Below are 15,349 nucleotides of genomic sequence, written 5' to 3'. Positions count from 1 at the left end.
ATAGAATTGAAGAAAATACTATGTTTCATACATATAACTCTGTAAGCTGATGCACCTTCCAAAAAATTATATAAACAGATATTTCTCGTTATTTAGCTTCTGTCTTAATTTGCCGTCAGGACTCTCAGGAGTACACGACCTGGAAGATTTTCCGTGTTCCCAACTTCCTGGAAGTCCTGGAGGAGTTCCCGTCTTTAGAACCCTCTGCAGCCTTCCTCCTCAGCCAGCTGCCCCTGCTCAAGCTCTGCCTCTACTCCATCAGCTCCTCCCCTTAGCTCCACCCCAATGAGCTACATCTCACTCTGACGGTGCTCAACTATCACACACAAGGTATGGGACATTAGATTTGACATTTTTGTCACTTAGCAAACATTTTTATCCAAGGTACAGGACAGGGCAACTCACCTTAGAAATTACAATACATCAGTTATCAAATGCTTTGAAAGGAATTTGAACTGCTATCTCTTGGCTGTGAAAGTAACTGTACTGTATTTTTCTGTACTACCTATAGATGGACAGGGTCCTCTTCACCACGGGGTCTGCAGCACCTGGCTGGATACCATTAAGAAAGGAGACCTGGTACCATGTTTCATCTACAGGTATAGAACGTAGTACTGTAACATACTGTATGTCAGTAGGCTGGTACATTCTCCAATTGTACCAAATGCTTGGTTGTAGCCTATCCCCAGTATAATTGATTGAGATTATTATTTTAAGTGAAGCTAACTGATTGTGTTATTGTTTACAGTTCAGGTGGGTTCCACCTCCCAGCAGAGCCCAGCACTCCAGTCATTCTGGTGGGGGCTGGCAGTGGCATTGCGCCCTTCCGAAGCTTCTGGCAACAACGGCTACATGACATGAAACATCCAGGTAGTGTGTGTGTCTGTATGTCTGTTTGTGTGTCTGTTGATACAAAATCTCTGACCTTAAGGGCTATGGTTTTGTTTTGGCAAGGTTCTCTGGAAGTCCTATGAGCCTGGTGTTTGGCTGCCAGAGTTCGGAGACAAAGAGGAGGCACTGGAGATGAGAAGACAAGGGGTCCTGAAGAGTGTTACAACCACATATTCCCGCTAGCCAGGTCACCCAAAGGTACTGTTGCATTGTCATTTTGAAAGAAATCATGTACTGAGTGAGCACTTGAAAAGCTTGATTGAATCTGATTGGCTTGAGATTCAAGTGAAGGTTGAAGCGTAACATTTTTCCTATCTCCCTGTACTGTGCCTCCTATTCCTAACCTTTGACCTCTGTGTGTCAGCAGATCTATGTCCAGGATGTCTTGAGGGAGAAGATGGCAGGGGAGGTGCTGAGTGTGTTGCAACAGAAAGAGGGTCACTTCTACGTGTGCGGGGGTGTGAACATGGCCCAGGGAGTTACTCTAGCAGTACAGGAGATTCTGAGCAGCCAGCTTGGCATTACCCTCACACAGGCAGGAGAATACCTGGCCCAACTGAAGGTTGGGTCACCTTTCCTCTCAATCACTAATATGAAAACGAATGTGAATGCTATGTATCCTCTTAATCTAGTTCCAATACTGTAGTAAGTGGACAGTGTTTTACAATGCTTTTATGGTTTGTATGTTTGTTTCTTTATTTGAAGATTCAGAAGAGGTACCATGAGGACATTTTTGGAGCCCAGTTTCAAAAGTGAGGTGATCTGGATGGAGAAAGATCTACACATAGCATGCATTTTCCTCTATGCTTGTGATGCCCTGTTTTTGTTTTTGGTGATAGATTAGGATTGTCACTTTGGAACATGTTTGTAGCTGTTGGTGGTCCCAAACAAACCAGCTAGCCATCCTTTGGCCCACTGCTTGAAAAAGTACCCAATTTCACTGTTTTCACTTTATTTTTAAAGCACTGTAAGTATATTTCAAAGAGATGATTATAACATTTACATTCACGTCATGATATTAAAGATAGATTATAGATGCATAGGTGATACGTATATGTAGTGTTTGTACAATATAATAGAATGTGGGATTGTTGAATCTGAATTATACATAATAGAAATATGCTTGTAATCCGAATGTGTTTTACTCATTGTGAATATTAATTTGAATAAAAATAATATTACATAATAATTGTAGTTGATGCCTTCTTGCAAGCCTCTGGTTCAGAGTATCAGTGACCACAAGAAGGTCAAAGAAGTAAAAGCCTATCAGTGCTGCTGAGGTTTGAGGAGTTTCTTCCTGGGAAAGTACAGCTAGGATTCCTTAGTTTAAATGTCAGAGAATTGGTCCCATCCCCATTGCAGTGTTTTAAATGCCAAAGAATGGAACATGTAGCTGTTCAATGTAAAGGAAGGAAAATATATGCCAAGTGTGGAGAGGAACATGATTAAGGTGAATGTGGGAACAATGTGAAGGTGAAGTGTTGTAATTGTGGGGGTAACATAGTGCAGTATGTGGTGGATGTTAGGTGCAGAGAGAGAGGCTCAGAGATCTTTAATTAGTCATGATGTATCGTATGCAGAGGCTGTAAGACAGATTGGTGTAACTACAGTGTGGAATGATGGAGCTTCCATGGCTGCTCCTGTAGTAAGTGGACCTAATGTCAGGGCTGGTGTTTCTGGTAGAAGTTAGTAGGGATTTATATGTTTTTTATTTAATTTTCATGGTAGTTCAGAATTGGGCAGATCATGATTGAGCGTACATTCCAGCACAGTAGGTGGCGGCATGCAATTACATGATTGTTTGCTGACCGCCATGAGATCATAGAAGAAGAATATCAGCCCCTGCAGCGCTTAAAATGTAGATGTTCTGGAACGCGCCCCATGTTTACAGTGCGCTTTCGGTGCAAATTATCCCTGCAGAAATTACTTGCGGAAGTGGTGGTCGTCCATGCACGTGAAAAGAGGCCCTGTAGTTGGTGTTTGCTAACTCTGGTCTTTGAGTTTACTGGATAATTACCTAGCTGCATTTTACGCGCATAGTGTAGTTAAATTCAAGTCCATTATGGCTGGAAGTCGACTTGAAAAATTCGGAACAGTGTTCACGCGGTAGGTCAAAATGTCGTGTTGCTAGCTAGCTAACGTTAGCCAGCTTAATTTCTGTCATTCAAGGTTACTGGAGGATGCCATCTAGTTTTCTAGACCCTTTAGAGTTTTCTAGCTAGGTTAACTAGATACCATTTTATTTGATGTTGGAGTGTCTTTTCAGCAACTGGTAGTCAATGCTATCAAGGCTATGGTTCCGCATAATATACATTCTAACGTTAGCTAGCTAGTCTAGCTCTTCGCATGTGAAAATGAGAATGCAACAATGGAGCAAATGCACTGGTTTCATTTTCAGAGTCAGAGATCTTATGCGTTCTGGAGTTGTCAAACAGTCTGACAAGCCCATTTGGTATGATGTATACAAGGCCTTTCCACCCAAGAAAGACCCACTTTATGTCAGACCAGTGGCCAAGATCTATGGGAAGAAAGAAGAGGCTGTGCCTGACATCTTCTACAGAGAGGATGAAATCAGAGCGTAAGCTAATTAAGCGTTTTACTGCCATTCAAAAGCTGTTAGGAATATACATGTGTTGATCAGCATCGGTCTCTGTTCCAGGAAATTCTATGAGGTGTATGGAACAGGGCCCAGAGCTTTTGATCTCTCCAAATCCAACTTTGTTTCAACATGCCAAAGGTATGGGCAATAAATCACATTGATCATAGGTTCGTCAGGTTTTAAGATTCCTCATACAATGCTGGATCCTAACTACTGCAGTTCTATAAAGTGTTTTTTTTCTTCCTTTGTGTAGGTTTGTGGAGAAGTATACAGAGTTAGAGAGCTGGGGAGAGCTGGAGAAACAGTCCCTGTTTGAGGAGACTGGGAAAGCTCTCCTTGCCGAGGGCTTAGTATTAAGGAGGAGGGGTGGTCCTGCGGTGAGTAGACTGTTCAAATGATACAACTCAATCATTTTAATGCTGGCTGCCTGTTTTCCAAATACTCTATAGACAGACATACTACATGACCAAAAGTATGTGGACACCTACTCGTCGAACATCTCATTCCAAAATCATAGGCAGTAATATGGAGTATTAAATGCTTTCCACTAGATGTTGGAACATTGCTGCAGGGACTTGCTTCCATTCAGCTACAAGAGCATTAGTGAGGTTGGGCTCTGATGTTGGGCGATTAGGCCTGGCTCGCAGTCGGTGTTCCAATTCATCCCAAAAGTGTTGGGTGGGGTTGAGGTCAGGGCTCTGTGCAGTCCAGTCAAGTTCTTCCACACCGATCTCGACAAACCATTTCTGTATGGATCTCGCTTTGTGCACCGGGGCATGGTCATGCTTAAACAGGAAAGGGCCTTCCCCAAACTGTTGCCACAAAGTTGAAAGCACAGGATCATCTAGAATGTCATTGTATGCTGTAGCGTTAACATTTCCCTTCACTGGAACTAAGGGGCCTTGCCCGAACCATGAAAAACAGCCCCAGATCATTAATCCTCCTCAACCAAACTGTACAGTTGGCACTATGCATTGGGGCAGGTAGCATTCTCCTGGCATCCACCAAACCCTGATTCGTCCGTCGGTCTGCCAGATGGTGAGGTGTGATTCATCACTCCAGAGAACACGTTTCCACTGCTCCAGAGTCCAATGGTGGAGAACTTTACACCACTCCAGCTGACAATTGGCATTGCCCATGGTGATCTTAGGCTTGTGTATGGCTGCTCGGCCATGGAAACCCATTTCATTAAGCTCCCGACTAACAGTTGTGCTGATGTTGTTTCCAGAATCAGTTTGGAACTCGGTAGGGAGTGTTGCAACCAAGGACAGACGATTTTTAACCTCTCTGGGCTAGGCGGGACGAATTCGTCCCACCTACGTAACAGCCACTGGCAGCCTGTGGCGCGATTTTCAAAACCTTAAAAATCCTATTACTTCAATTTCTCAAACATATGACTATTTTACAGCTATTTAAAGACAAGACTCTCGTTAATCTAACCACACTGTCCGATTTCAAAAAGGCTTTACAACGAAAGCAAAACATTAGATTATGTCAGCAGAGTACCAAGCCAGAAATAATCAGACACCCATTTTTCAAGCCAGCATATAATGTCACCAAAACCCAGAAGACAGCTAAATGCAGCACTCACCTTTGATGATCTTCATCAGATGACAACCCTAGGACATTATGTTATACAATACATGCATGTTTTGTTCAATCAAGTTCATATTTATATCAAAAACCAGGTTTTTACATTAGCATGTGACGTTCAGAACTAGCATCCTTTCGACCCTGCAAACTTCCGGGGAATTCGCTAACATTTTACTAAATTACTCACCATAAACGTTCACAAAAAGCATAACAATTATTTTAAGAATTATAGATACAGACCTCCTCTATGCACTCGATATGTCCGATTTTAAAATAGCTTTTTGGTGAAAGCACATTTTGCAATATTCTAAGTACATAGCCCAGGCATCACGGGCTCGCTATTTAGACACCCGGCAAGTTTAGCACTCACCATAATCATATTTACTATTATAAAAGTTTGATTACCTTTTGTTGTCTTCGTCAGAATGCACACCCAGGACTGCTACTTCAATAACAAATGTTGGTTTGGTCCAAAATAATCCATCGTTATATCCGAATAGCGGCGTTTTGTTCGTGCGTTCCAGACACTATCCGAAATAGTAAAGAAGTGTCGCGCGCATGGCGCAATTCGTGACAATAAAATTCTAAATATTCCATTACCGTACTTCGAAGCATGTCAACCGCTGTTTAAAATCAATTTTTACGACATTTTTCTCGTAGAAAAGCGATAATATTCCGACAGGGAATCTCCTTTTCGGGCAAACAGAGGAAAAAATCCCAAAGGCGGGGGCGGTCGGGGTCACGTGCATAAGGCCAGTGTCCCTTGATCGGCCACTTGAGAAAGGCGATAATGTGTTTCAGCCTGGGGCTGGAATGACGACATTCTGTTTTTTCCCGGGCTCTGAGCGCCTATGGACGACGTGGGAAGTGTCACGTTAGAGCAGAGATCCTTAGTAAATGATAGAGATGGAAAAGAAGTTCAAGAAATGGTCAGACAGGCCACTTCCTGTAAAGGAATCTCTCAGGTTTTGACCTGCCATTTGAGTTCTGTTATACTCACAGACACCATTCAAACAGTTTTAGAAAATTTAGGGTGTTTTCTATCCATATGTAATAAGTATATGCATATTCTAGTTACTGGGTAGGAGTGGTAACCAGATTAAATCGGGTATGTTTTTTTATCCAGCCGTGTCAATACTGCCCCCTATCCTAAACAGGTTAAGCGCTTCAGCACTCGGAGGCCCTGTTCCATGAGCTTGTGTGGCCTACCGCTTCGCAGCTGAGCAGTTGTTGCTCCTAGACATTTCCACTTCACCATAACAGCACTTACAGTTGACCGTGGCAACTCTAGCAGGGCAGAAATTTGACGAACTGACTTGTTGGAAAGGTGGCATCCTATGACGGTGCCACGTTGAAAGTCACTGAGCTCTTCAGTAAGGCCATTCTGCTGCCAATGTTTGTCTATGAGATTGCATGGCTGGTGCTCAATTTTATACAGCAACAGGTGTGGCTGAAATAGTCGAATCTACTATTTTGAAGTGTTGTCCAAAAACGTTTGCATATACAGTAACAGTCAAAAGTATGGAAACACCTACTCGTTCAAGGGTATTTCTTTATTTTTTTTACTATTTTCTACGTTGTCGAATAATAGTGAAGACATAAACTATGAAATAACACACATGGAATCATGTAGTAACCAAAAAAAGTGTTACATTGATTTGATTTATTTGAGATTCTTCAAAGTAGCCACCCTTTGCCTTGATGACAGCGTTGCACACGCTTGGTATTCTCTCAACCAGCTTCACCTGGAATGCTTTTCCAACAGTCTTGAAGAAGTTCCCACATATGCTGAACACTTGGCTGCTTTTCTTTCACTCTGCGGTCCAACTCATCCCAAACCATCTCAATTGGGTTAAGATCGGGTGATTGTGAATGCCAGGTTGTCTGATGCAGCACTTCATCACTCTCCTTCTTGGTCAAATAGCCCTTACACAGTATGGAAGTGTTGGGTCATTGTCCTGTTGAAAAACAAATGTTAGTCCCACTAAGCGCAAACCAGATGGGGCGGCGTATTGCTGCAGAATGCTGTGGTAGTCATGCTGGTAAAGTGTGCCTTGAATTCTAAATAAATCCCTGACAGTGTCACCAGCAAAGCACCCCCACACCATCACACATCCTCAATGGTTCACGGTGGGAACCACACATGCGTAGATAATCCGTTCACCTACTCTGCGTCAAACAAAGACACAGCGGTTGGAACAATGGATCTCAAATTTGGACTCATCAGACCAAAGGATAGATTTCCACTGGTCTAATGTCCATTGCTCGTGTTTCTTGGCCCAAGTAAGTCTCTTCTTACTGGTGTCCTTTAATAGTGGTTTCTTTGCAGCAATTTGACCATGAAGGCCTGATTCACGCAGTCTCTGAACAGTTGATGTTGAGACGTCTGTTACTTGAAGCATTTATTTGGGCTGCAATTTCTGAGACTGGTAACTCTAATGAACGTATCCTCTGCAGCAGAGGTAACTCTGGGTCTTCCTTTCCTGTTGAAGCTAGTTTCTCATGAGAGCCAGTTTCATCATAGCGCTTGATGGTTTTTGCGACTGCACTTGAAGAAACTTTCAATGTTCTTGAAATTTTACAGATTGACTGACCTTCATGTCTTAAAGTAATGGACTGTCACTTCTCTTTGCTTATTTGAGCTTTTCTTGCCATAATATGGACTTAGTATTTTACCAAATCTTTTGTATAACACCCCTACCTTGTCACAACGGATTGGCTCAAACGCATTAAGGAAAGACATTCCACAAATTAACTTTTAACAAGGCACACCTGTTAATTGAAATGCACCTCATGAAGCTGGTTGAGAGAATGCCACGAGTATTCAAATCTGTCATCAAGGCAAAGGGTGGCTACTTTGAAGAATCTCAAATATAAATACTTTTTGCTTACTACATGATTCCATGTGTTATTTCATAGTTTTGATGTCTTCTATTATTCTACAATGTATAAAATAGTAAAAATAAAGAAACCCTGGAAGTAGGAGTAGGGCTGTCCACTTTTGACTGGTACTGTATAGTGTATATACTAATCACTTACAAACATGAGACCTTCTGTTTGTAACGGAATGGCTGCACTTTTGCCGGTTGACCTGCAGGTGGCGTCAGAGACCAGGGATCCAGTGTTGGGCATGAAGCTGACTGACATGCTGGCGGAACTGCAGACAGATGCACCTGGCGAAACACAGACACCAGGAGAAGATCCACAAGCACCAGTGACTCCACAGTAGGCCTCTGCAACATGGCTTCAACCACACTCTTCACCTAGATGGAACCCATAGGAGGGGGGGCTTGTGGTAATGGCTGGAGCTTATTAAGTGGAATGGTCTCAAACACATGGTTTCCATGTGTTTAATGCCATTCCATTTGCTCCGATCCAGGCGTTATGAGCCGTCCTCCTTTCAGCAGCCTTTACTGATGGAACCAACCATCCACCTCCACTGACTAAAAAGGGACTTTCAGTATCTGTCCAACACTAGACTGATACTCCTCAGTCCAGACTTTCTGAACAATGGATCAACAAGAAAGACTTCTTGTTCAGTGTTTCTGGGTGGGCCTGGGCAGCTTTCACAACCCTCTATCTTGACTGCAGGTTTTCGACCGGTAATGTGTAGGATTCCAAGTTATTGTACATTTCTGGTCTGGAACTTTGTAAGACTGATGTTATGCATAAGGCTGTAAATACATATTCAATGTGTGTAATATATATTGTATGTCCTACTGAACTCTTGAGTATTCACTTGCAAGATGATGCTTACGTTGCAGTGTGCTTTGACTTTCGACAGGCCACCCCTGTTGATAGGTGACGTCGCTGTGATTATTGATTGGCACAGAGTGATCAGTAAAGTAATTATATATTCTAGAATGTGGCCTCTCTTCCATTTTTCCTCTGTTGCTCACCCTCCGTTATCTTTCAGTTACGCTGTAGAACACTCATGCAAGACAAGCAAGCTGTGAGTGAGTGTTGATATTGCATTCTCCATTTGCTGCTGTGACAGTCTAATTCAGCAGTGTCTGCTGCCTGAGCTTCTGGGATGAAATGGAGATATTAATGCCGTATTGCTTCACAGAGAAATACCACTGAGCACATAACCACATCAGCCGACTGGGGATGAGTAAATAAGCATCACAGGTGCCACATTAAAAGAAATGCAAGGTAACATCTGTGGAAGGTATTCCACCAGATAGGAAAGGATTGACATCAACACATATGCACTGAATGATTGGTAATTAAATTCCACAACTATATTTAAATTAAGATTAGTTTCTACTGCCACAATTCAAATGAGCACCACACCAACATTGCATATTGTTCTGAACATAATCTTGGCATGTGTTTTTCCATGTGTATTTCAGATTCAGTAACATCTCAAAGCGCACCAGAATAACATACGAAGTAACCAGTTATTAGAACCTCTGCAGGTTACCTTTTCTCTTCTCTCTAATCAGGATGATCATCCTTCTTCCTGTTCTCATTGCTTGGAGAGACTTTGATCCACTGTATGACCTAGCAGCCCTGCAGTTCAACTGCCATTTGAAAATAAATCTAAACCGCGCTTCTATCTAGAGCCTTGGCTTTGATATAGAGAAGTACTGGTCGGGGTTATTTGCTCGACAAAAAAACTTGCATCCATGAGCGTTTTCCCAGTTCCAAAGTTCCCCCCCCTCTTTCCTCCACCATCTTTTCAAAGAGATGACCTTGGCGGTGTTTCTCATTATCAGCCGTCTTTCTGTTTATCGAAAGAGAACTGTCCATCTCACAGTCTATTCTGCGCTCGCATGGAGAGGAGAAATGATATCACCAGAGTAATGGAATGGGTGATTGTCTGCACACAGTCAAAGAGAAAGCAATTCTGTGGCGGATGGATGGCTAGACTGTCTGAGGGCCTAATGAACAGAAAGGATAGAATCAGGTAGAGAAGGGAAAGAATCAGAAGGAGGGAGAGTTGGGTTCGGAATGAAGAACAATCCTTGTCTGTCTGCCGAATCCACAGGCTCATTTTATTTCTTTCATCACATTCCCAGTGGGTCAGAAGTTTACATACACTCAATTACTATTTGGTAGCATCGCATTTAAATTGTTTAACTTGGGTCAAACATTTCGGGTCGCCTTCCACAAGCTTCCCACAATAAGTTGGGTGAATTTTGGCCCATTCCTCCTGACAGAGCTGGTGTAACTGAGTCAGGTTTGTAGGCCTCCTTGCTCGCACAAGCTTTTTCAGTTCTGCCCACAAATTTTCTAAAGGATTGAGGTCAGGGCTTTGTGATGGCCACTCCAATACCTTGACTTTGTTGTCCTTAAGCCATTTTGCCGCAACTTTGGAAGTATGCTTGGGGTCATTGTACATTTGGAAGACCCATTTTTTGAATTTATTTCACCTTTATTTAACCAGGTAGGCAAGTTGAGAACAAGTTATCATTTACAATTGCGACCTGGCCAAGATAAAGCAAAGCAGTTCGACACATACAACACAGAGTTACATATGGAGTAAAACAAACATACAGTCAATAATACAGTAGAAAAATAAGTCTATATACAATGTGAGCAAATGAGGTGAGATAAGGGAGGTAAAGGCAAAAAAGGCCATGGTGGCAAAGTAAATACAGTATAGCAAGTAAAACACTGGAATGGTAGATTTGTAGTGGAAGAAAGTGCAAAGTAGAAATAGAAATAATGAGGTGCAAAGGAGCAAAATAAATACAATAAATATTTGAACCAAGCTTTAACTTCCTGACTGATGTCTTGAGATGTTGCTGCAAAATATACACACAATTTTCCTCCCTCATGATGCCATCTATTTTGTGAAGTGCACCAGTCCCTCCTGCAACAAAGCACCCCCACAACATGATGCTGCCAACCCTGTGCTTCACGGTTGGGATGGTGTTCTTCGGCTTGCAAGCATCCCCCTTTTTCCTCCAAACATAACGATGGTCATTATGGCCAAACAGTTCTATTTTTGTTTCATCAGACCAGAGGACGTTTCTCCAAAAGGTACGATCTTTGGCCCCATGTGCAGTTGCAAACTGTAGTCTTGCTTTTTTATGTTGGTTTTGGAGCAATGGCTTCTTCCTTGCTGAGCGGCCTTTCAGGTTACACAGTTTTACTGTGGATTTAGATACTTTGTACCTGTTTCCTCCAGCATCTTCACAAGGTCCTTTGCTCTTCTGCGATTGATTTGCACTTTTCGCACCAAAGTACGTTAATCTCTAGGAGACAGAACGCGTCTCCTTCCTGAGCAGTATGACGGCTGTGTGGTCCCATGGTGTTCATGCATGCGTACTATTGTTTGTACAGATGACCGTGGTACCTTCAGGCGTTTGGAAATTGCTCCCAAGGATAAACCAGACTTGTGGAGGTCTACAATTTATTTTCTGAGGTCTTGGCTGATTTCTTTTGCTTTTCCCATGATGTCAAGCAAAGAGGCATTGATTTTGAAGGTAGGCCTTGAAATACATCCACAGGTACACTGCCAATTGACTGAAATGATGTCAATTAGCCTATTAGAAGCTTCTAAAGCCATGACATTTTCTGGAATTTTCCAAGCTGTTTAAAGGCACAGTCAACTTAGTGTATGTAAACTTCTGACCCACTGGAATTGTGATACACAAATGATTTCAGTTATAATTCACTAAGTAATTTTTCCAACAATTGTGTCATGCACAAAGTAGATGTCCCAACCAACTTGCCAAAACTATAGTTTGTTAACAAGAAATTTGTGGAGTGGTTGAAACACTTAGGTTTGAGTCATTAAAACTCGTTTATGTAAACTTTTGACTTCAACTGTAGCCTACTGAATATTCTGACATGCTTTCTGTACGTGTTGTATGGTTGAGTTTGTAAGTTCTAGGTGGAGAAATGCGGAGAGCAACCATTGTTGAGATGGAATTAATACAATGAACTTCACGAAGGAGGCCTTTAACTAGAGAAACACTGTCTGGCAGTAGATGGCTTCTTGGCAGCAGCCACAAGATTTCTCAATATTTCCTTTCAAAAGGTATTTTCAGGCAGATAATACATTTTTTCTGCCAGGCTTCTGGCAAGGACCTCTGGATACAAATGATTCCAATTGAGCATGGACTGAAATGTAATTGATCAAAATGCCATTCTCTCTGTCATTGGAGTGTGGATAACAGTTTACTGCTTCTGGCATAGATTTCTAAAGAAGCTGTGGAGGAGAGACTAAATAAAAATGAATTCTGTAAGTGAAAAGTGTTTGGGCGAGAATTCTGCTTTTGTTAGGTTACAGCCTTATTCGAAAATGTATTACATTGAGGAAAAAAATCTATCTACACACAATACAAAGCAAAAACAGGTTTAGATTTTTTTTCCTAATAAAAAAAGTTAGAATTCATTGAAATATCACATTTACATAAGTATTCAGACCCTTTACTCAGTACTTTGTTGAAGCACCTTTGGCAACAATTACAGTCTCGAGTCTTCCTGGGTATGTCGCTACAAGCTTGGCACACCTGTATTTGGGGAGTTTCTCCCATTTTTCTCTGAAGATCCTCTCAAGCTCTGTCAGGTTGGATGGGGAGCGTTGCTGCACAGCTATTTTCAGGTCTCTCCAGAGATGTTCGGTCAGATTCAATTCCAGGCTCTGGCTGGGCCACTCATGGACATTCAGAGACTTGTCCTGAAGCCACTCCTGCATTGTCTTGGCTTTGTGCTTAGTCGTTGTCCTGTTGGAAGGTAAACCTTCGCACCAGTGAGGTCCTGACAGCTCTGGACCAGGTTTTCATCAAGGGTCTCTCCAGTACTTTGCTCCATTCATCTTTGCCTCGATCCTGACTAATCTCCCCGTCTCTGCCTCTGAAAAACACCCCCACAGCGTTATGCTGCCACCAACATCCTTCACCGTAGTGATGGTGCCAGGTTTCCTACAGCCGTGACGCTTGGCGTTCAGGCCAAAGAGTTCAGTCTTGGTTTCATCAGACCAGAGAATCTTGTTTCTCATGGTCTGAGAGTCTTTAGGTGCATTTTGGCAAGCTCCAAACGGGCTGTCATGTGCCCTTTTTACTGAGTGTCTTCCGTCTGGCCACTCCACCATAAAGTCTTGATTGGTGGAGTGCTACAGAGATGGTTGTCCTTCTGGAAGATTCTCCCATCTCTACAGAGGAACTCTAGAGCTCTGAGTGACCATCAGGTTCTTGGTCACCTCCCTGACCAAAGCCATTCTCCCCCGATTGCTCAGTTTGGCCTAGCGGCCAGCTTTAGGAAGAGTGTTTGGTGGTTCCAAACTTCTATTTAAGAATGATTTAGGCAACTGTGTTTTTGGTACGTACCCTTTCCCAGATCTGTGCCCCGACACAATCCTGTCTCGGAGCTATACTGACAATTCCTTCGACCTCATGGCTTAGTTTTTGCCCTGACAATGAGACCTTTATATAGACAGGTGTGTGCTTTTCCAAATCATGTCCAATCAATTGAATTTACCACTGGTGGACATCAATCAAGTTGTAGAAACATCTCAAGGATGATCAATGGAAACAGGATGCAACTGAGCTCAATTTCTAGTCTCAGAGCAAAGGGTCTGAATACTTATGTAAATAAGGTATTTCTGTTAGTTTTTTTGACTACATTTGCAAACAATTCTAAAAACCTGTTTTTGCTTTGTCATTGTGGGGTATTGTGTGTCGATTTGAGGATTTATTTATTTTTTCATCCATTTTAGAATAAGTATGTAACAAAATGTGGAAAAAGTCAAGGAGTCTGAATACTTCCGAAGGCACTGTATGTAACCACAAAACTATTCTTACTTGTTTACACCTGGCACCTGGTTGGTTGTCAAATGTGATCAGTGGTAGAAAATAAAACTGAATTCATTAAATATGTAACAATGTATTTTCTCAATGTTGGGTAGCCTAGGTTGTGTAAAATATATAATTGAATGTGTTTTTTATTCTGGTTTGTAAGGGGCTGTAGAGTGTGCGTGTGTGTCACTGTATATACCCTACCATAGCCTATATACAATAGAACATTCAATAATTCATTCAATGGCTGTATTTACATTTTCCATATTCATAAATGGGTCAAAATGTAAATTGAACTTTCTCTTCAATGCTTTCTCCCACTCTGTCTTTTTCTTCCTGCTCACTGGCAGTGCTGTCACAAAGCTATCTCATCTCATTGGCATTGTACAGTCGGTGTGTGAAACTGCCTTAATTGTTTTGCCTTTCTATTGGTTACGATAAAGCCTGGCTTGTCAGTCACTTTGGAGGATAACTGTATCACAATTTGCAAGACAGTGGGGTGAGGGAGTTAAAATGTTTTTTTTAGTGTCATGTTTTATTTTTTTTACATTTGATATCCTACTATGCCCATTATGCCCTTATCATACCATCCTTTTCCACCTTAAACAGCCTAAAGTTTGACAGTGTTTCACTTGATGTGTAGTTTTACCTGGAAGAGCTATTGATTTGGGCTGGGCAATGCATACAACAGTTCAAACTCAATGCAGTCATATGTTAATCTTCATATATAAAGGGGTATGTAAACATATAAAAATAGGCGTTCAAACAGACAGAATTCAAATACAATTATTTGATCAATGGGAGTGAAAAAATGTGCTGTGCATTGATAACCACACGAAAGTAATAACAGAAATACGGCACATTTTTTAAATTATTTCACACAATAGCCTGCTGAATTTGCAAGAAATTTTCTTTCATTTTGATTCCGGCACAAATTAAAATGTGACACTGATTTGCCCATGTGGATTGATGTTTAAGCATTGTCTCAATGATGAGTTTAGCGTTCGACTAGCCACGTGCAACATCCACGCGCAGCTACAAAGCTGCTAGAGTTAGCAGCAGGTTGACATGCAAAATCCGCCAACGTAGTACAAATGAAGCCTGAGCTGGAATGGGAAGCCAACTGAAGCTGGCTAGGGTTAGAAAACCCTGATTAGATCTAGCTTGCTTCGTAGTATACCCCTCTGGCTGTGTCGACTCCAATGATGAGATATTGATTGGCTGAGAAATGTCATTGTTGAATAATAACCCCGGGCTATGAGGATTTCGCCCATTGTAGAGAGATTGAAAGTGAGAGCTTTCTCAGCCACTGGGTGGCACCCCAATCATACACGGAGTATTTCTCCCTTTTTGGGGTCTACCCATGCACACGCACATACACAACACAGTTCAGTGAGTAATTGTCATCTGTGGCAAATTGAAGGGCAGATGCTTGTTCCAGCGTTCTTCCTATTTAAATGATCTTGTCAATATTTTTTACAAGGCCTTAGTTTTCCTCCCCCTACCTGTGACT

The 15,349-nt window shown here is 42.0% G+C and overlaps 1 protein-coding gene and 2 pseudogenes across 2 annotated transcripts in view; all 3 read left to right on the top strand.

Annotated features, from left to right (window-relative positions):
* The window catches only part of LOC123723858 (nitric oxide synthase, inducible-like), a 30,025-nt pseudogene extending 28,942 nt beyond the window's left edge, over positions 1-1,083 (top strand). Inside the window, exons 21-24 of the transcript XR_014381918.1 lie at positions 120-330; positions 512-599; positions 749-870; positions 955-1,083. The product of XR_014381918.1 is annotated as a nitric oxide synthase, inducible-like (transcript). The remainder of the gene's footprint in view (positions 1-119; positions 331-511; positions 600-748; positions 871-954) is intronic.
* Positions 977-1,936, top strand: LOC106581243 (nitric oxide synthase, inducible-like; annotated as a pseudogene).
* A 778-nt stretch (positions 1,937-2,714) lies between these two features.
* mrps23 (mitochondrial ribosomal protein S23) lies at positions 2,715-8,947 on the top strand. Its single transcript, XM_014163224.3, has 5 exons — positions 2,715-2,997; positions 3,290-3,469; positions 3,551-3,628; positions 3,744-3,867; positions 8,181-8,947. The coding sequence occupies exons 1-5, from the start codon at positions 2,954-2,956 to the stop codon at positions 8,310-8,312; spliced, it is 558 nt and encodes a 185-aa protein (XP_014018699.1). The 5' UTR covers positions 2,715-2,953; the 3' UTR covers positions 8,313-8,947.
* Positions 8,948-15,349: the final 6,402 nt, after the last annotated feature.

Source organism: Salmo salar, chromosome 20, assembly GCF_965601325.2.
Source record: "Salmo salar chromosome 20, fSalSal1, whole genome shotgun sequence".
NCBI classification, from domain to species: domain Eukaryota; kingdom Metazoa; phylum Chordata; class Actinopteri; order Salmoniformes; family Salmonidae; genus Salmo; species Salmo salar.
The sequence above is the reverse complement of the archived record's forward strand: the minus strand, read 5'-3'. Positions and strand labels throughout refer to the sequence as shown.